Raw genomic sequence first — 21,600 nt, forward strand, 5'->3', positions numbered from 1 at the left:
CCCCCTTCCCCCGGATAATTTTTAAAAGCGTTTTGATGATAGTCCTCATTTATTTCCCCTTCATATATATCGAAAGATGCTTGCAGGTGTCCTGGGGAATTAAGTATTTTTAAATGTAAAAAATTCAAACCAGCCCTATGTTTGTGACAAACAAGAGCAGAACAATAAAGTATTTATCAAAAGTAATATAAGGAGATGAGTCCGTTGGCATATCGCCAAGCAAAAATTAAACACTTTGATTGGTAGTTACTTAATTAGATCGAAATTTTCTTTTTATAGCTTGGCAAGTTAAATTGACACATGAAGAATGAGATGGCTAGATATTTAAGTAAGTTCTACATGGGGTGTTTTGTTTATCACAGAATAAAGACTGGGACAAGCTTTGCAATTTTTGATGCATGGATATATGCAATTTTTGTTTAACAAAGCAGTCTTCTTTCATTTAGATCGTGAATGCGGTTCACCTAGTTATCATTCATGGCGTCTGAAAGCTCAGACAGCAGCATTCTAGTTGGCTTTCTTCCTCTCCTAGCGTTAAATAAAGTGATTCTACAAACAAGATCATCACGAAATCCGTTATCTTTCGCATGTTCTACCTCTGTTCCTCTTTACTTCAAGCAGTTCTAGCGGAAGTAAATACAGGGTCTCGGTGGTTTTATAGGGAGCAACAAGATGAAAAGGTGTAACTAAAGTCGTTATCTGTTAAATGTTACATCTGTTAAATGTAATCTGAAGAGGATGAAGATTCTGGGGATGAAGATATCTGTCTTGATAAATTGAAATTGTAAAATAAAAATAATATTAATCCAATAATAAGATATATGTTGATATAAAAGTTGGGAATAATTCCCTCAGCCATCGTGAGCGTATGCAGTGATACTAACGAATGACGAATAGATTTTTTACATGATTTATTTCTTAAAGACTAACAGATTTTCTAACTGTCGAATTCTCCTTGGGAATCGTATTCGATCGGCTACTAGACTTATCCAGGGACTTCTCCAGAGAATAGCCTGGATGATTTTCAAAGAAATCCATGATGGCTCCTATTTTAGTTTTCATCCATCCTCCTTGCATATATATACACTGACTAATGGGACTCTCACAATACCAACGATACTGCATCTTTGGGAAAACACGTCTGACTTGGCCAGTGTCCTTTTTCAGAATGAGAGAGTTTTTGATATACCTCTTGATAAAACCCCACTCCTCTATTTTTAAAGTTATTTTTAATAAAAAAAAAAACAACAAGAATTTTAAGAACAAGATTTTATTCAAGTAGAAATACAAAATGATTTTAATGTCCCATGTATCGACATAAGGGACAATTTCTGTAGCAGATCAATGTGAACTTCTCTATACATTTCTCACAACACGGATATTGCCTGCATTGTCCGCATTTCCATTTTTCTTGTCTTTTCCTGGCAGCAAGTCATACATTCTTTCAACGGTCTGTTCCTGGTCATTTTCACCCATCGAGGAGGCGGTATATTCTCAATTCCTTTCTTCCAGATGAAATATATAATGCACCAGCTACAACCACAAGTCTCCATGGAAGGCTCATCATCGTCAAACCAGTGTGGAAATGGCATTTCACAATGCTCGCAAATCCTATAGACTTTCCAACGCCATCCGGGACAGGGATTATACACTGTAAGTTTTCTCGGATGGATCATCTTCTGATCACAGTAATGACAAACATATTTTTCTACCTCGAACAAATACATCACTGTACCCCCTTCCCCCGGATAATTTTTAAAATGATTTCATTTATCATATTTATCTAAAGATGCTTGCAGGTGTCCTGGGGAATTAAGTATTTTTAAATGTAAAAAATTCAAACCAGCCCTATGTTTGTGACAAACAAGAGCAGAACAATAAAGTATATATCAAAAGTAATATAAGGAGATGAGTCCGTTGGCATGTCGCCAAGCAAAAATTAAACACTTTGATTGGTAGTTAGTTAATTAGAACGAAATTTTCTTTTTATAGCTTGGCAAGTTAAATTGACACATGAAGAATGAGATGGCTAGATATTTAAGTAAGTTCTACATGGGGTATTTTGTTCATCACAGAATAAAGACTGGGACAAGCTTTGCAATTTTTGATGCATGGATATATGCAATTTTTGTTTGACAAAGCAGTCTTCTTTCATTTAGATCGTGAATGCGGTTCACCTACTTATCATTCATGGCGTCTGAAAGCTCAGACAGCAGCATTCTAGTTGGCTTTCTTTCTCTTCTAGCCTTAAATAAAGTGATTCTATAAGATCATCACGCAATCGGTTATCTTTCGCATGTTCTTTACTTCAAGCAGTTCTAGCGGAAGTAAATACAGGGTCTCGTCGGTTTTAAAGGGAGCAACAAGATGAAAAGGTGTAACTAAAGTCGTTATCTGTTATATGTTACATGTTACATCTGTTAAATGTAATCTGAAGAGGATGAAGATTCTGGGGATGAAGATGTCTGTCTTGATAAATTGAAATTGTAAAATAAAAAAAATATTATTCATAAAAATAACATATATGTTGATATTAAAGTTGGGAATAATTCCCTCAGCCATCGTGAGCGTATGCAGTGATACTAACGAATGACGAATAGATTTTTTTACATGATTTATTTCTTCTAACTGTGGAATTCTCCTCCGGAATCGTATTCGATCGGCTACTAGACTTATCCAGGGACTTCTCAGGTCTTCGGTCTTCGGGGGCAAATCATAGATTTGATTGAGGCTGGTATTAAAAGTCACTGATTTCCTAGCCTGTGTGAAATTTTCAGCCATTTTATTCCGTTTTGAATACATACTTTCTCCATCGCATCTATTTCCTGCCACAGTAAAATCACTTTTGCCGCTTGGGGATGGGTCAGTAAATTGTAAGGCTTTCCGAAATAATTGGTCAGGCTCAGTCCGTACCATTTCTGGAGCAGAGTTGTTTTCATCTGTTGACATAGGAAATGTAGTGTAGCTAGTCGTTATCTGTTAATAATCTGTTATTAAAAGAAGGTTTAAAGGAAGGAAAATAAGGCATGTAATTTATTTTCTTAGATTATTAATTATTATGTAAACGATGCAACTTTAAGATAATCTTTTTTAAATCGTGTATTGGTGGAGTATGTTTATTGTAAATTCGTAATTAATTGCTGGCAGTCTGTTTTATCCGTCCGTATCTTCGACATTGAAGTCGCTCGTCATTTGTTGTATTTCTGGTACATAAATCGGAGTCGTACAAATAATCTGTTCAATCTTTCTTTCCATAATAAGTGTTTTAAACATTTGAGATAGGATGTTTTAGTACGTTAGTCATGAAGAGTTCACCAATTGGAAGTATGTGGGGAAATCTTACATTGTAACTTAAGAGAAAACAGTTAGAGTTGAAATAATTTTATAAGAAAGGAGAATAAAGTTGATATAATTAAATAAACAAATAATTATGATATAACTTGGATTGTTCTTAAGCAAACGAGTTTGCCTTAAAAGATTGATTGAATATTGTTTAATCCCGAGTCTGCAATTTTTTCAGCTATGTTTTGAAATTGTGGGCAATGATGATGGCCTCGTCAAGTAATTAAGCTGAATTCTAAGTTCCTGTAGTAGGTTGTAATAACCAGTCCATGAACTGCTAATGTCCTTTCTTGTTGTTGAACTCTCCTCTCTATATTTTTTGCATTTCTTCTTCGGAGCTCTTATTCTCGAGAAATAATTCTTTCTAACTCTCTCAAGTCTTCTCCGTCTCAACAGTATCTGGGCATAAAAGCTTTTCCTTGGTAGAATCGATGTGGAGAGCTGATTCTTGACTACAGAATGAACTTCAAGGTAAAAAAAAAAAACTGGCAATATTTATACAGTATGTGACATCACAATGCTTAGTTTAGCGTGATTTCATTTCATTTCCTCCTCTGTTCATCTCTTTCTGTTGTTTTTTTTTTCGGTATTTTGTTTCTCAACCTTTAAATCTCGTAGTACTTCTACCAAATATGTTTATGTCCAGATCTGCAGGTGTGTCTTCATCATTGTCATGAATGCCTATTTCCGCCTGAATTTTATGAAGAACTGCATCTGCAACACATCTAATATTAATTATCGACGACGCTCACGTATTTTACAAAATCTGAATGAAATCAAATCTAGCTCAAAGGTCTATTGAAGCAATACCAATCTGGAACAGAGTCAACACGGACCTGTAGAAACATCAGATGAGGGACCTAACATATCGGGTAATATTTGTTGAATTGCGATAAAAAATCTTTTCTTGAGTATACCAATTAATTCTTACAAGAAATCCCATTTGGGGGATCCTGTGTAGGAGATGCGGTTATTACCACCACGATCTGTCCCACGGATGCAGTCAGAGACGAGGCAGATGTGATATATACGTTGTCCTTTTGTTCACAGACGCTACTGGAAAAAAAATTGACAGTTTCTTGTGTTTGCCTTTTAACCTGCTATCAGGTGGACTTGCATCACAAGGTAAAGGAGAGTTATGTCTCTTTTGTTGTCGGAGGCGGATAAATTGTTCAAAGATGGCGCCAATTTCCTCATCAAATGTTAAAAGGACAGGGTGTAATCGACCATTGGTTTGTCCGAATCTTGAGGACTCGCAAAGGGACGACAGCAATGGAAGTTGTATGCACTACTCTCAATAAGGAAGGTGAAAACATTAGAAATTACTACACAAATAAGTAAAGACAGATATTTACAAAAGATAATAAAAGAATGCATTTGTAATATTTAATCGATTATATTTTATATAACTTGACTTGGATAATATTCGCTGTACTGATTTGAAATGGATGTCTTGACTGAAAAAAGTATCCGCTGAAGATTCGTTTATATATTCTTCGTTTTGATGAACCTGATTTGGAAGATTTAAAGCAATTGTAGTTTGTCTGTAGATATTTCCATTGGCAAGAGTCTTTAGAATGATATTCATTAAAAGGGACCAAATCATCATTCTGTAAAAAAAAACATCCTTTTTGCCTTAAAAATCTGTATGACTCGGTATTCAAATCATATAATTCAATGATAATACTTTTTATCCTGTGGTTTTAAATTTCATAAAAGTTCTATAAATGACCACACATGCACGTGATAAATCGAGTTGTACCATGCATCTATTTTAATCCATTGCACTAAAACATGAAATGGTACTTGTCGTTTAATCTAGAGCAACAATGATTACCGTCAGTAAAATTAATATATCATATTGTCTTGAATGATATGTTAAGAAGAAAACGAAGGTAATGTCTGTATACAGTAATGTGTAAGTAGTCAAATTGGTCGACGTTTTCTTCCGCTGCGTTATACGCCGTGAAGACAATTCAGTGCCTTTGGTTGTAGGATGTTTAATAGTGCTTTCATTTGCATGGACTCGAGGACACCACCTTTATTCTTTTCAATGCTGAAAATTGAATAATCAAGTATAAATTCCTCCACACGATTAACCCTTTCTGCTAGTCTAGAGATTTGCCTATCATAGTTTTATTTAACTTATCGAATAAATCGCTGGGGTCTGCAAAGCATTTGGGGCGTAAAACACCCATAACATGTCAAGGTGTGTTGAACAAGTCCAACTGGAAACTAGAGAAAATGAACGATTCTCATTTATGTTTATTTTGTTAATACTTCAAATGCATATATGTGACTACATTGAGTATGTGTATGCGCGTGTTAAATAGGCTGTTGAAAATATTGCTTCTCCTTATCAATGTTAGTTCCCCTACCAATTATAATATTGGGGAAATCTTGTGTACGAGATGCGAAGTCTACCTTTACTGTCTGTGGCCACTACCAATGGGGTCACGTCAAAATGATTATGATCAGCCCTAATGTCCGTTTTCCATACACTGGTCCAAATCTTATCCATGATTCCATGTACAATATCTACATTTATATTCCCTTCCATTACGATCATTTTCCCTTTAAATTTTTCTCACCAAACCCTGTGTTTGGTTGACTCTTAAATTAAGGCCTGACTTAACCTTTAACCTCTCTTGGTTTGCATAAAGCGAAAATGTAATGGACTGTACGTCAACCTTATTATCAGGTAATTTATAAAACATTGCACATGTTTAAAAAAAAGTATCAACAGTATGACAACATTCTAAATACCATCGTCTTAAAAAAATCTTGCAAAACAAAGGTAGGCATTTTGAAAAAAAAAAACTATCCACATGTATAATGTCATCTTTTTTTTTCAAAGTCTTACTCATAGGACTCAAAATTTAATTGTCGAATAATTTGTCCTGAAATCGGCAGTGGGATTCGGAAGCAGGGGCTCCGGCACAGAACTATAGTCGTTATTTAAAGAAAAAACATAAAATTGTTCGTTTTCCTGGCCACTAAAGGACTGGCTCATATTTGTCGAGAATGTCCTGTTGGCATAATCGGAGAGTTTTTAGATGGTTTGGGCTGTTCCAATTGACTCGCGGTCGACAAAAGTTTATTAAAATGTGTAAGTCCTAGTTGGCTCTGCCCAGGGAGTGTAAGATCTCTTGGCCTCGTCGATCGTCTGACGGCTATGGTCCGTGTCTCGCCTGTATTCGAGTCCTCTGTCCGAAAATCCAGCGGGATTGTGGGTTAATCCTCGTCTGGGGGGAGGGCGACTTAGAGAACTGTCAAAGGCTATTTCCTCCTATGTCTGCCTGTTTCCAACTACCACCTCAATCTGACCCCATTTCTGTACCACTTTTCATAAAAAAAGAATAACCTTATTGCTGTTTGTTTTATGATCAGATTGATCTCATTAACTGGAACTCGTGGAGAGGTAGCGGGATGAGCCAATTTCGCTATTAGTTTTAATTACATGTATATAATTTCATGGCCCTTCATTTTTAATTCCTTGTAAATCTGATGAACCTGAGCGGCCAAGTGGTGTTAAAGGAAGATCCTTTTACCTATGCATTAAAAATTTGCTATTTCTCACTATTAAAATGTGTAATTCAACGTTAGGAAAAGCCTGCTTAAAATGCAAAAGACATTGTCAAATTAAGCTTTCCACTTTATTAAACTAAAATCTATTTGTAATATTTATAATTACAAAAATAATGCAAACAATATATAAACATTCTAACAGATAATATTACTTTAAATATAAAATATGTTACCCTGTTAATAAAAGGAAACAAATCTGAAAGTCTAATAATTTGACCGAAAACCCGCTCAAGTCTAGAAAATTATCTCACCTGAATTAAATGCAACCAAGACAGTATTAAAGATTCAGCTCTCCAATGTGCCTAGGGAACAACGGAGCCTCAACTCAACAAGGGAAGTCGGGATTGTCCGTCTCGACCAATAACCTAACAGCAGGAATAGCCCTGACGCCTGACAACTGGATCTCGGACATCTCCGCCCTCTGTCCCCCTACCCCGAAGAACACGGGTCTGCCAGAATCTATCCAGAGTTTCACCTGCTCCTGCCCACCCGTAAAGCTATGTATAAAAATAGGCACGAACATCCCGTCCATTAACGTGAGACAATCCTGCGCAGGGACGCGTCCCAAAGGGTTGTCCGCAGTTCCCTTAATAACTAAAATCATATAAGTACTTAATGTCGCCTAACCCAAATTCCCAGGACTTAAACCTGAATCTCTGGGTAACTGGACCTATACCAGTCCACTTTAACCCTACGTTCCCCTAACCCTACTACGCGGGCTACATTCGCCTGCAACACAATTCATTGCCTTTCTAAATGTAGGATGTTTAATAGTCCTTTAAGTTGCATGGACTCACAGACACCGCCATTTTTATTTTCGATTCCACTAAGTGTTCCAATGACAGTCACCCCTTTCCAAAAGAAATCTAAAAAGTTTAATTATTAATATATGGACTATTGATCTTGAATATTGTATGGTATCTCCATACAATTCATTCTATAAAGTGCAAATTATTAGATAAACTTTCAAATAATTTCAGAGATAATGTCACATTTTCTGTGTAAAACAGGTCTTTGTAAACATACTCTATTATTAATTAACAGAAATTTAAGTGCGGGACAGGAACTGTTGGCAGGCGCCACACACACCTATAAGAAGGTCCACCGGGAGACAAGCCAATCCTATAACTGGTCACCCGGCGACCTCAGACCCTGCGACCATTAAATGCATTGGTGTACGCCCAACGGAGGCGGGCAGACAGGCGCTGCATGACATTAATGTTCGTCTGTTGCTTCGTTGGATCGTCGTTAAGATTGCAAAATCTTACTTGTTGGTGGGCAAGAAGTATTTTCAGTCTGTCAACGTCTGCTTTTACAGGAGGTTCTTTTTTATTGCGAACACTTTCCATTACTTATGGTTTTAAAATCTTTTTCATCTTCAGTCCACTTCTTCTTTGAAGCTGGAAATTTTCTCTCTGATTAAAAACTTAAACAATAAAAAGATAGCAATTTTATGATATAACAGGCTTTGGTTTGAACAATTATTATTGTAATTCATAATTACATTGAATGAATCTTTCTCAATAAGATTGATTGATTGATTGTATGTTGTTTAACGCCCCTCTCGAGAATTTTTCACTCATACGGAGACGTCATTGTATGCCGGTGTAGGGCTTCAAATTTTGACCTTTACTCGGCACTCGGGGCCATTGAGCAGTGAGGGATCTTTATTGTGCCAACGCATGCCGCTGACACGGGGCCTTGGTTTACAAGGTCTCATCCGAAAGACCCGCAAATTTCACTTCAAAGTACCGAGCGCATGGCGAGGGAACACTTGCTACCCACTTACACGACTAGGTCAGTCGCGGCCGAGATAGAACTCACGACCTCCCGATCAGGGAGCGAGCGCTCTACCGACTGAGTTACCGTGAACGGTTTTCTGAATAAGACGTTTATCTTATCCAATAGTAAAACATTACTGAATTTTTTAATCTGGTTTTCACATACTTTGGACACATACATGTAAAACAAGAAGTTTGCTGAGTTTTAATTACATCAATCACATTCAAATATGTGAAATATCAAATTTGCGGAAATTAAGTTAGTTAATTTCCGCAAAGTATTGTACACATGAAATGAAACACGTTTACAGTACTTTACATCATATAGGTGCAATTGAGCTAATTATGCCAGAAGAAAATTTTACCTTGTTTTAAAGTATTGTGATATAACCTTTTTGCTTTTTTTACCCGCCGTTTCATCTTAAAACCGGAAGTGCGAGTTCGTAAATGTGAAATCTCGATCCCGACTCAAATTTTACATCGGAAAGATAAAAAAATTGTTTTATTTTTTTTGAACATTCAAAACCTTGAAGGAGGGTTTGTAAAACTGAAAATAAAATAAATCCTGGCCTTAAATATGTAATTAGATCATTAGCATATTAACCAGGATGTTCAAAGAATTCATGCATTTCACTATATAATCATTAGAGCCTAGTAGTATAAGGATCCTAGATAGGACCGCATTCCGATTGGCTGAGAGAAATCACGTGATCAGTTCTGATTGGTTGAGGGGATAGGTGGGTCAAGGGATTTTTTGGGGGGGAGGGGGTCAAAAGTAGTCCTCCTGGGGGCTAGTGGGGTCAACTCAGTACAGCCCTAACCTAACCCTAGGGGGGTCTAGGTGGGTCAGTACATAGCCCCCTAAATACGGGGTGTGTTTACACTGTGTTTACATTGGTACGCTGCTACTACGATTTTGGCAGCGACTCAAAAGAATGTCATTATGACGTCACACATTCATTCACAGTCTAGACGGTCTAGCCTAAACCGGTTCAAACTGGATTTTCTCAAAACAATAACAAATAACACCTATTTTGATTTTTTTCAATTTTATTCAGAATGAAAATACAAACAATTACATTTTCTGTTTCTTCTTCTGTGCCTTTTCACTGGTCAAGGGTAGTTTCCTCTTGGTTTCCCGAGGTTTTTTTTTCTATGTCTTTTACCAATACATAGCATGGATCCATCTGTTTCTTACTCTCTCCTGATCCCCCTGGTCCTTCTTTTTTCTGGTCAGTGGTTCCTCCTTCTTCTCTCATTTTTGTTGTCTTTCCTGTTAATGACCTTGTGATTGGGGATAATAGGCCACTAATGTAACAAAATCCACTGCTGTTGTAACATTTCAGTTTTTCCATCTTGTTTTCAAGAGCACTCACCTTGGTGTTCAATTTATTCACCTTGCTATCCACATCATTCATCTTGGTGTTCAGTTGATTCATGTTGTTATCCAGAGCAGATAGCATGTTCACAATTCCATCCAAAATTGTGTTTAAAATGCTCATATCTTCTTTATTCATGTCTTCAGGAAAATTAACCATGTCCAAATTCAAATCCAAATCCACTGCATCCTTTATTAAATCTGTCAAGGATGGTCCTTCATATCCTTCAGGTGTTACATAATACTGGGAATTTTCTGAAGTATTCATCATTGCTTCTATTTCTTTTTCACCTGTGTCCAGTTCGAAGTGCTCACGCAGAATGATTATCAAATTTTACAGTTTTTTTGGTTTATATACCTGGTGTGGGGGCCGTGTGCACCTTTTACCTGGGCTTTATATACCTGTTACATCGTCTGTAAAGGACCGTGTGCAAAAAATTAGGGGCCGTGTGCACGTTTTACCTGTCCTTTTATACCTATTGCATCACCTGTAAGGGATCGTGTGCATCAATACGTTTTACCTACGTGGGGTGGGGTATAAAAATGAGAATAAAAAAATTAATTTTTTTACTGTGGCAGAACATAAATACGATGAAAAGAAAAAAAAAGTATGTATTCAATACGGAATACCTGGGAAATTTCACACAGGGTTAAGAAAAAAATCAGTGACTTTTTAATACCAAAACCTAAAAAAAAAATCAAAAATCTACCAATTACTAACCCCCACCCCTGGATGCAATGAATAGCAGATCAAATACAATTCCGGAGGAGAATTTTTTAAAAAGAAATAAAAAAAGAAATAAAAAATCATGTAAATATCACTGTTATGTTATTATATGACGTCATATATACACTCGGGTTTGGCCTTTCCCCACTTCAATTTTGCTTTGTCACTGTGGTGGGGCTCTTTTTTTTATCACATGACCAAAAGCGATTTTTTCTTTTAGCCAATCACATTTAATCACATTTAATCACGTGATTGGATTGTTGATGTTTTGCCGCAATTGAAGTATCGTCTGCTAATGTGTATAAATTCCAACCCTCCGTGGTTTCAGTATCATTCCTTCGTGACTAATTTAGCTGATTAGTGCAGAGGAGCTGAAAAGAAGAAGAAAGATGGCCCAGCAGCAGTTCCAACAAGTTTACCGGATGATTCCCGGAATCTCTATCGAAACGGTAGTCATCCTCAGGCGGATCGCCACAGGAGAGGAGTTAAGCAGGTATAACTTCATGCAAGTTACGGCTAATACCGAGGTGAGCAGGCAGAGTCGGAGGAGCCACCCCTACACCAGGGTTAGAAGCAGACCGAGGACTTCGCCCCCATCAAGACTGCCACCACCGCCGCCGACCCAGAGACCTACTACCGCACAGAGAATGGCTAGGAATCAGGGCCGCATTCCAACCTGGGGCTTCCGTGTCCCCCCACAAACCATCCTCTGTACCCTATGTTTGTCTGAGGGGGAACCCAACATCTTTTGTTGTTCCCGCTGCATTCAGCGGCCAGCCTGTACCTTCTGCGCGGCGAGGATAATAGAAGAGAACATGCCCTGCCCCCTTTGTCGGAACACTGACCGACTGTTAGTGCCCTTGTCCAGGAGAGAGGAATTTGGCCCCCCTGAGGATGATACCTCTGACGACGAATCCATAGGTAGGATGGTAGAGGAGCTGCTGGCCGCATAGGGACCTACCAGAACACCCTTTGAAACCAAAATTGCAGAAAAAATCAACAAAAACCAACGAAACGTACCCAAAAAAGACCCTTTTAAGGGCCGCCCAATTGTTTCGAAAAGATGTCTTCATATAGAAACGTGTGTGTATCTCAAGTTATAACACCAGGTCACTTTTAAAAAGAAAATTATAACTTTGTTATAAACATCAACTTTTTTAACTTATAATTTTTTTAAAAACTTTTTTTAAAATTTTAATAATAATAGTTCCCCTCTTTTATAAAAAATAAATTCACATCAAAACACACAAATTATATCAACGACTCTATGTCAGTGGTCCAAGACAGGAAGTGCAACTGACAAACAGCCGCCAAGGAAAATGAGCATTGCGAATAAGAAAGTAGTTCCTCATTAAACTTACCATAAAGAAATTATAATTCTTGACAATATACTGCAAGTAGTCCACAAATCACTCTGTATTCAACTTTAGTCTGTCATTTTAATTTCCCCTTATGCATCTGTCACCTAAATAATCATACCGATTCCGATATGTATTCATACATTGTGCATGTATTCTAATTTTAAGACAGGAAATTCCCTTCTAACAAGCGTCTGCAATATGACGAGAAAACATGATGGTATTCTGGTGGTTAAAACAGAAAAAGTTTTGATACAATATATTTAGACAAACAATGGGCCTTATAATCAGATGTACTATAAGATTTAAAGTCAAATTGAAATACAGAGAACAAAATGTTCATGTCTAGGCTAGCTGTTTTGTTTATAATATACATGTACACGTATGTGTGCACCTGACTCAGGCTAATTGATAACTCAGCGGGCATTGTGTGCTTGCGAATCTCCAATATGTGTAAAGCTTAATTTAGATAAGATCTCCCCACTGCTGCAGAAGTGACCTACTTTTTTAATATTTTTTGTGTAATGATAGTAAATGAAAGTACCGTATAAGTGGAAAATTTAGCGATTTGTCCTTAAAAACTGGTATTTTATCTTTAGCGAAATGTAATTTTAGCGACTTTAAAATGTTCATTAAAGAACCTATTACAAATAAAATGCAATAAATTTTTAGCGATATTAAATTTTAGCGATCTCAATACCCTCGCTAATAATGCCAAAATTAAATCCTCGCTAAAATTTCTACTTATACGGTATATACAGGGTGATTTTTATATGTGTAATATATGAAGCTTGCCAATTTCTTTTGTTTGTGGAAAGTTGTACAGTTATGTAGTATAGTGAAAGTCAGTTTGCGTGATGACTGTTTGACTAAGCAAGAAAAAGAGTGGAAAAAGAAATTATTGCAAATTGTTGGCACATTGAGTATTTTAAGGACGTGGATGGATGTTGGGGTATCCAATTTCCCTCTAATACGGATCTGTGTAATACAAGTGCATACACATTTTTTTTTGGGGGGGGGGGGGGGCAAATACACACCACGTATATTATGCTTTGTGGTTTAACAAATATCTCGCTGCAATTTTAATTAGATTTCAAGGAAATCGGTCCCAAAAATATCAAATGTTAAATTTTAAAATGAATTATACCAGGCAAAAAAGGCATACCGGTAATTAATATGTCATAATCGAACGAGTTTTATTAAGTATGAAATTCACCAATCTGTTACATCACATACTACATGAATTATACTTATATTCACATTTTTGAACATCATTGAACTTATTTTATTGTAATTGTACATGAAATTTTGGGGTTTTAGCCATTTACAAAAAATATATACTAGCTCGCATATATAATAAAAATATTAAAAAGCAACCTAGCTATTAAACTTTTTTTCAGAATTTACTCCTGCTCAATCTGTGAAAATAAGTCAACTGATTTTTTTTAAACTCAATACCCGGTGTGTTTAAAATCTGTTACTAGTTTTGCTGTAGTAAATGTAATTTCTGAATCTGATAGATTAACCCTACACTTAGACATTATACTATCGATGATAAATTGTTGATATGGGCTTGATATATGCGTTATTCATTTTCTCTCAAATTTGTCTTGAATGTCATTTTCATCCTAAAACATCTTTTTATCTTAGATACTGAAATTTCAAGTTCCATACACTTTACCTTCATCTAAGATAAGGACGAAGTCTGTGAGGAAAACGATTAATCTAACAAGATTTCGCATATCATTCAAGTCATTTTCAAATTACTGTAGATCACTTAATTTTCGAGACATCTTATTTTCGCGAGATAGCCATTACATGTAACTATTAATTACCATGACAATTTTTAGCTCTACTGGTCAGAGACCAGAAGAGCTTATGCGATGGTAATGCGTCCGTCGTCCGTCTGTCTGTCTGTCTGTCTGTCCGTCTGTCTGTCTGTCTGTAAACAATTTTTCAAAATGCTACTCCTCCTACAGTTTTGGTCTGATTTCAATATAACTTGGCACACAAGTAGACTACACTAAGATACATAATTCTGTGTATCGGTTTTTGATTTCGATGAACGGTGTTGCCGTGGTTACTAAAAATAGAAATTTCTGTGAAATTCTTTCAAAATGCTACTCCTCCTACAGTTTTGGTCTGATTTCAATATAACTTGGCACAAAAGTAGACTACATTAAGATACATAATTCTGTGTAGCGGTTTTTGATTTCGATGAATGGTGTTGCCATGGTTATTAAAAATAGAAATTTCTGTAAAATTCTTTCAAAATGCTACTCCTCCTACAGTTTTGGTCTGATTTCAATATAACTTGGCACACAAGTAGACTACATTAAGATACATAATTCTATTTATCGGTTTTTGATTTCGATGAAAGGTGTTGCTGTGGTTACTAGAAATAGAAATTTCTGTGAAATTCTTTCACAATGCTACTCCTCCTACAGTTTTGGTGTGATTTCAATGTAACTTGGCACACAAGTAGACTACAATAAGGTATGTAATTCTGTGCATTGGTTTTTTACTTCAATGAACGGTGTTGCCACATTTACTAAAGATAGAAATTTCTGTTATATACTCTCAAAATGCTACTCCAAATACAGTTTTAGTCTGATTATAATAATGTGGCATGCAAGTAGATTACACTAAGAACATAATGAGACTTAATCAAGGATCATATTATCCTATTTATTGCTGTTGTAAAGTTTCAATTCCCAACTGCTTAAGTACTTTTCTCTTCCTTTGCTATATAATAAGTACAAACCAGTAGAGCTTCAGTCTCGACAGAGACTTCTGGTTTTTTTAACGAATTATGGTCATTGTTCTTACTGTAAAGAGTATTTATATATATGCGAGAGAGAAATTTTCGCGATCACACTGTCTCGCTTAGTTACGCGGAAATAAATTTCTAATAAAAAGTGATTTACAGTAAAACAAACCATACCGCTTTGACTCTGTAGGATCACGAAATCCACTTATGGATTTGCTTTTCACATACATTAATCAGGAAGCATTAATATAAGTATAATTTGGAAAGTGAGCATCGTTACACACATCGAATTCAGGTTCGAATCCCACCGAAAGACTTGGAGACCGGTCCTTCGGATGAGACCGTATAAACGAAGGTCCCTGGTTTCAGTAGGTGCTGGCTCGAAAAAGACCCCTCTCTGCTCTATGGGTGCCGAGTATAAGTAAAAAAAATTTGCAGCTCTCCACCGGCAACTGGTGGCATATCCATATGAGTCAAAAATTCTCGAGAGGGACGTTAAACAATATAAATCAATCAATCATACATCAAATTAATTTAATAATCAACTCCCATCAGTACTTTCAGTACTTTGATTAACATTTTTTTTTTTCATCAAAACAATAACACATACATACATACATTTAATATCGACGAAGAATGTACACCTGTTTGTTATAAGTGTGTGCAAATTGTTCAATATAATGTCTATAATGAATCCAATTTCCTTTTAGTCCACATACCCTATTCTAAAAGGAAAAGCATAAGTCTGGTAAGGTAAACTACCCATTTGTTGTAAACAAGCTTGAAACCATTTCTCTGTTATATGCTGTGTCCTGATAAGTGGAAATTCTTCTAGGTCGGTGACTTGCTCTTCCATAATCCCATTGAGATAGTAAAATGACCACAGGGGTTTGTGAAGGAAACACCTTAATAGTGCCTGGAATTCCTCTATCTTGTTCTAAAGCTAAATTTTGAAATCCTACAGCTCTGCGGGTGGCATAGAGATTGGCTTGTGGGAATTTCTCTGCAATTCTTTGACTCAATCCATAAGCTTTTACAGACAAACAATCACATTGATGAACAATAGCTTCTACCTCACAGTTGAGTAAATCACCTTGTATCTCCTGGAGACTCATGATATAAAATGAATCTGTTTTAAAAGATCCTTGTTTTTACATGAACAACAACAACAACAATAAAAAACAGTTCAATTTTTTTTATTCAAAATCTTGTGTTATCTACATAGTGAAAGAACCTTTTCTTCACAGCTTCTCTAGCTGCAATGGCTTCAGGTTTCTTCCAAGCTCCTATCTCCCATTCTATCCAATCTCTGTCCTCCAATTCTTTGTTTTTCTCCTCAGGTTTCAGAACCCCACATTCTTCATAGTCACCTCCTTGCTTGTAAAACATACCTTCCAATTCTGGGGTACTGTGAGACATAGCAAAATCAGCAGTGATATGAAGTTTACACATACATAGTCCTCCTACTGGTCTTTTCATTTGAATGAATCCCCTGATTTGATGTACTTCTCCTGTCCAGGGATGTCTTTCCTTTTGAAGAATCAAATAGTCAAATTTATCTTCATTGCTCAGAAACATGTCTATATCTTCTTCTTCTTTGGGCTCTGAAATGATGAAAGTCCAATTAATGGCTATCCTGTAACTTCTATCTGGACATTTAGGATCCTTCACAGGCTCATTCAGGGGGTAAATATTCATTCCTAGGTTCCTGATCCACCTTCATAGGTTCCGTCATTCTCTTTTCTAATAAGGTAAGTTTATCTAGGTCCATCTCTATGTCTTCTAATATTCTTGGAATTCACTTGACCAAAACTGTCCTTTACTCAACTGCCCCAACTAATGAGGATTTTCTTTAACACCTTTTTGTTTTTATACTCCCATACCTTGAAAGATAAGGGTGGTGTGCAAAGAAATATAACGATAGACCTACGTTTTTGTTTATGCTGACTATACAGGTAAATACTTTGGGGCCGTGTGCAAAACATTTCAAGAATGTGATTATGACGTCACACTTTTCATTCATAGTCTAGCCAGCCTAACCAGATCAAACTGGATTTTCTGAAAATCAATAACAAAGAACACAGATTTTTGATTTTTTCATTCTTTATTTGTAACAACAAACAACTTATTTACAATACATTTTGATAAAAACATTGACACTGTTGTCCATGACCCGTAGTAATTTATGATAAGTGTTTTGAAACCAATTCGCCACATATCTGTCCCTTTGTAAAGCCGTACTCTGGTCAAAGGGGAATAACCATTCGTCAGCTTTCTTTCTTTTCTTGTCTCTTTGATGTAAAGAATACACGCAATATTGTCCACACACGTCGGTATTCCAGTCTTGATAGCGATACGGATTATAAATCCATTGCTGAGCATGACGCTGGATAAGGTCTTGAATTTCTTTTTGTAAGGGAGGAAATCCATAAGAATCAAAATATTCCACCACGGGATTGCTCACATACAGACACACCCAATGTTCTCCAGGTCGATCTTGAGGGTTCGTATTGACCACCACAGCTTTTTCTCCAGGTCTTAATTGATCCGGTAATAAATCTACAGGATACACACCCTCAAAAGAACTCTTGAATTCTCTGGATAAGACTTCTCTTAATTGTCCCGTATCCATTTTTTTAGTAATCAATACCCACTTCTCTCTGTTTGTTAATATCTAAGACGTTATCGAATTCTGCATACACCACACAATTTAAGGTAGTTGCCGTATTGGCGGTTAACTGCACTTCTACTCTCAGATTTCCTGTTTCTATGAGATGGAATTTATCCGATTGCGCTTCTTGATCTTTAGTGAAATCCCAGCCCCATAGAGTGTAGCCGCTTTTATACTCTTCTAGGGTGATGTCTGGAGCCCAATCTTCTCCTAATTTTCCCAGAGCTTGATACAGACTGAGATAAGATCTCAGATATAAATCGTCGTTGAAATTAGGTTCAAAACATCGAGTACTCATGGTCTCTCCGTTGATACTGACATCTAATTTCTTTATCCCAAAGTTTTGGAAATGAAAGGGATTTTTAATTTTATCCCCGTTAAAGGCCGCATTCTCCACAAAGCCTAAAATGAGACGTTTAGGCATCTGACCTTGAAACAGATGATCGGTAATCTTAGACTGATTTCCTGTGGGGATGGTAAAGGTTTTCACTTCCACTCTTCTCAAGGGATATTTGGCTCTGTGAGTATTCAGATTTTGATTGATCTGATTCATCAAAGTAGGGGCAGGTTTGATTTTTCTCACCCACAAGACCATACTCAAGATCTTGATTTTTCCCGTATTGGCTTGACCGGTCATCATGTAGAAAGCAGGTCTAGCGCGATTAAATCTCAAACGGACGTCGACTCCATTAGGTAGAAATCGATCTTGTTGAAACAAATCCAGATGTAAACGATCCAACAAAGTGAGTTTCTTACTCCCAGCAATAGCTTGGTTTCTTTTTCGGAATCCTTCGTTTTTAGAATCGGCCGGGTACTCTGTGAGGATGGGTTTGTTAATGGTCACATTACCATCTCCATCTGGAACAAAGAGCCTGGTGGCAGCTGCGCCGGAAACTGTCAGAGCCTCTAAGCCCACTTCGTCCATATGTCCTGCCCACAGACTACAGGCTTTCATTTGTGTAATTAATGTTCTGGGTTGGTATGAGAGTAATTTCTCCAGATACGCTTTGTAAGGATAAGTATCCGTCCCTGGAGTGATGATTTTTCCATTCAGACTGACATCGATTTCCGTAAACATTGAATGTAAGATATTATTCACCGGAGCTATTTTAGCCGGATCTCCAGCCACAGCACTTCCATCATTTTGAGTAAATTGACACACCATTTGAAGATAAGTTTGAGATAAATCCAGATATTGATCTCCTTGTCCTTTGATTTCAAATTCGATGGGAGCCGTGTCGGAATCTAAAGTACTGGAAATAGGGTAATATTCTTCCCATTCGACTCTTCTAAAGCAATGTTAGTGGGAGGGACTTGGAACAATTCTAAATTGTTCATCCCACAGGCACAGGATTCGGGTTGTAACATGTTGACTCGAGACGGAGTGGTCGCCAAATGAAGGTCTTTGAGGTTCGAGGGTCCTATTTATACTCTCTCTCTCTCAGTCAAACACATCTAAGGTCCTTTTTTTCTTGGCTCTTTCTCCTCCTCCTTGTTTTTTTCTTTTTTCTCTTAGGACCTCCTCGGGCTAACAGGACTTTCCCTGTAGGTTTTCTTCTTCTTCTTAATTGAATGTACCTTCCCGATCCCTTCTGGGTTTTTTCCAATGTCTTTTTTCTTTTCTTAGTCTCTCCTAAATTCATTCTTGGTGTCACCATTTCCCCTGAAGTATTTTTCAATGTCTTTCTTTTTCTTTTCTTAGTCTCTCCTAGATTCATTCTTTGTGTTACCATTCCCGAAGTATTTTTCAAGGCTCGTATTCCGTGGGTTTTGACTGCATCTTTTAAAGATCTCTTATTTTCTAATACGTCTAACCCCGTTCTAGCAGCAGCAGTCAAGGCATGTTTAGCTCCCGTTTTCAGTAAATCCGTGAAAAATCCTTTCCCTTTTTGAGGATGATGGCGGGGTGGTGGATAATTGGGGGGTGGATAATAATAAGCGGGTGGGGGTGGTGGCTGTGAAGCCCCTCCCAATAATCCTCCTACTAAATTCTTCAGGATGGGAGCCGCAAAACTTAACAAACCGTGTCCTTTTTGACGAAATACCCCTTTATGATAAGTCCATCCGTGTCCTTTTTGACTTAATAAACCTTTATGATAAGTCCAACCGTGTCCTGTCTGTCTCAGTAATCCTGAATGATACTGCATGGTTCAATAACTCGGGTGAAACTGACCTTTCTGTCCTCGGGGGACTTCCTTTTATACTCTTTAGGGCTGAATACAATACAGACAGCAGATCAAACAAACCATCAGGCCCAATAAAATGGAACACAATAAGGGTACATTCATTTTCAGTAGACTTTTCTGAAATGAAGTTTCACAATAGATTTCGCACTTAAACTAGATATCATTGAGATGGTGAACATCTCAAAGGGCCCCGCTTTCAACAATGAACATGAAAATGGAAGGTTAAAGCAATATGAGCTGCATGTTTGACATTGAAAAATTTTATTGAAAATTTGTAATCAACTAATTTAATGACAGAAAGATAAATTATTTATAAACTTCTGCTGCTTATATTTGCAATAGATTTTTTTATTAGATTTGATTGAAGCAAAATGGAATTATTGTCGTCCTGTACAATAATGAATTTTTATATAAAACTGTATATTTGGTTGTACAGAAATATTTCTTCTGAAACAGTTTTAAACTTTATTTTGGGCTTATTGATCATAAAAGTTTAAATTACATACAAATTGATCATAATAGCACATTTTACCATAAAAATAAATTCTCAAAGATACAGCTCATATTGCTTTAAGTTTAAAAGGTTTATTTTGAACAGGAACATTTGTGTACTACAATGAAAGTAATTTAGTACGACTTCACAGATACTGCAATTTTACAGATATGTATATATTGAAGTTATCATGTATCCTCAGTTATATAAATTTACTGGAATTAAGGGGAAAAATTATGCACCAAACAAATTTAAAGATTTTAAACATTGAGGCTAATTCTGACCATGACCTAGAAACTTCAAACAATTTACGTCACTGCACATCCATTGTACATTGGCACTCTGTGAGTGAAATATGAGCCAGATTGGGCCAAGGAGAGAGAAGATATGCTCCGGACAAGGATTTTTCATATAATTCTGCTATGACCTTTGACCTAGAAACATAGATCAAGATTACTGCACACCAGTTACCCAACGGCACTCTGTGGGTGAAGTATGAGCCAGATTGGGCCAAGGAGAGAAAAGATATGCTCCGGACAAGGATTTTTCACACGTCTATGACCTTGACCTTTGACCTAGAAACATGCTTCAAGGTCACTGCACACCGGTTATGCAAGGGCACTTTGTGGGTGAAGTATGAGCCAGATTGGGCCAAGGAGAGAAAAGATATGCTCCGGACAAGGATTTTTCACACAAGTTTGCTATGACCTTGACCCTTTGACCTAGAAACATGGTTCAAGGTCACTGCACACCGGTTACCCAAGGGCACTTTGTGGGTGAAGTATGAGCCATTTTTATTTAATATGAAGTCGCCAAGGGTCCAAGTGAAATTTAACATTTTCAACTAAAAAGGGAGAGAAGATGTGCTCCGGACAAGAGATCTCGGACGGACAAATGGACTGATCCCTATAGGGCGCCCGCCAAGCGGGGCCCTAATAAGGCATGGGTTGTCCTAAAGGAGTCATGATGTGAATCGAATGGGTTCCCATTTACATTAATTAGGGTCTTCCGAGCTTCCTTCGGAAGACCCTACTGTTATTCTACTGTTTCTTATTATTATTTGTTTTTTTTTTCCCGCCGGATTTTTGACAGGCAATTTCTCAAAGGCCTTTCGACTGATTTTTATGAAACTTTCAGGTTAGATACCTTGTATTTACATCTATTTACATCTGCTTTTAATTTTTTGATACATGCCTTACTTTGTGAGTTATTGCCCTTTTATTGATAATTTTGATGTCTCGTGTCCACTAATAATCTCAAAAACGACATATGATAATTTTATGAAAGTTGGAGAACTTGTAGCCAA

General features: G+C 36.9%; 1 protein-coding gene across 1 annotated transcript; it reads right to left on the reverse strand.

The window, feature by feature from the left end:
• Positions 1-17,580: 17,580 nt before the first annotated feature.
• On the reverse strand, positions 17,581-18,780 carry LOC134267352 (uncharacterized protein F54H12.2-like). The gene has a single exon (XM_062749572.1). The coding sequence runs from the start codon at positions 18,778-18,780 to the stop codon at positions 17,581-17,583; it is 1,200 nt and encodes a 399-aa protein (XP_062605556.1).
• Between the last annotated feature and the right edge of the window lie 2,820 nt (positions 18,781-21,600).

The sequence above is a fragment of the Saccostrea cucullata genome, unplaced genomic scaffold (assembly GCF_032062105.1).
Source record: "Saccostrea cucullata isolate Sc308-1 unplaced genomic scaffold, CSIRO_AGI_Scuc_v1 ctg9712, whole genome shotgun sequence".
NCBI lineage: Eukaryota > Metazoa > Mollusca > Bivalvia > Ostreida > Ostreidae > Saccostrea > Saccostrea cuccullata.

What these genes read in the sequence shown, in the direction of transcription:
- LOC134267352 (XM_062749572.1), bottom strand. Translation starts at nt 18,780, where the DNA reads ATGGTGTGTCAATTTACTCAAAATGATGGAAGTGCTGTGGCTGGAGAT.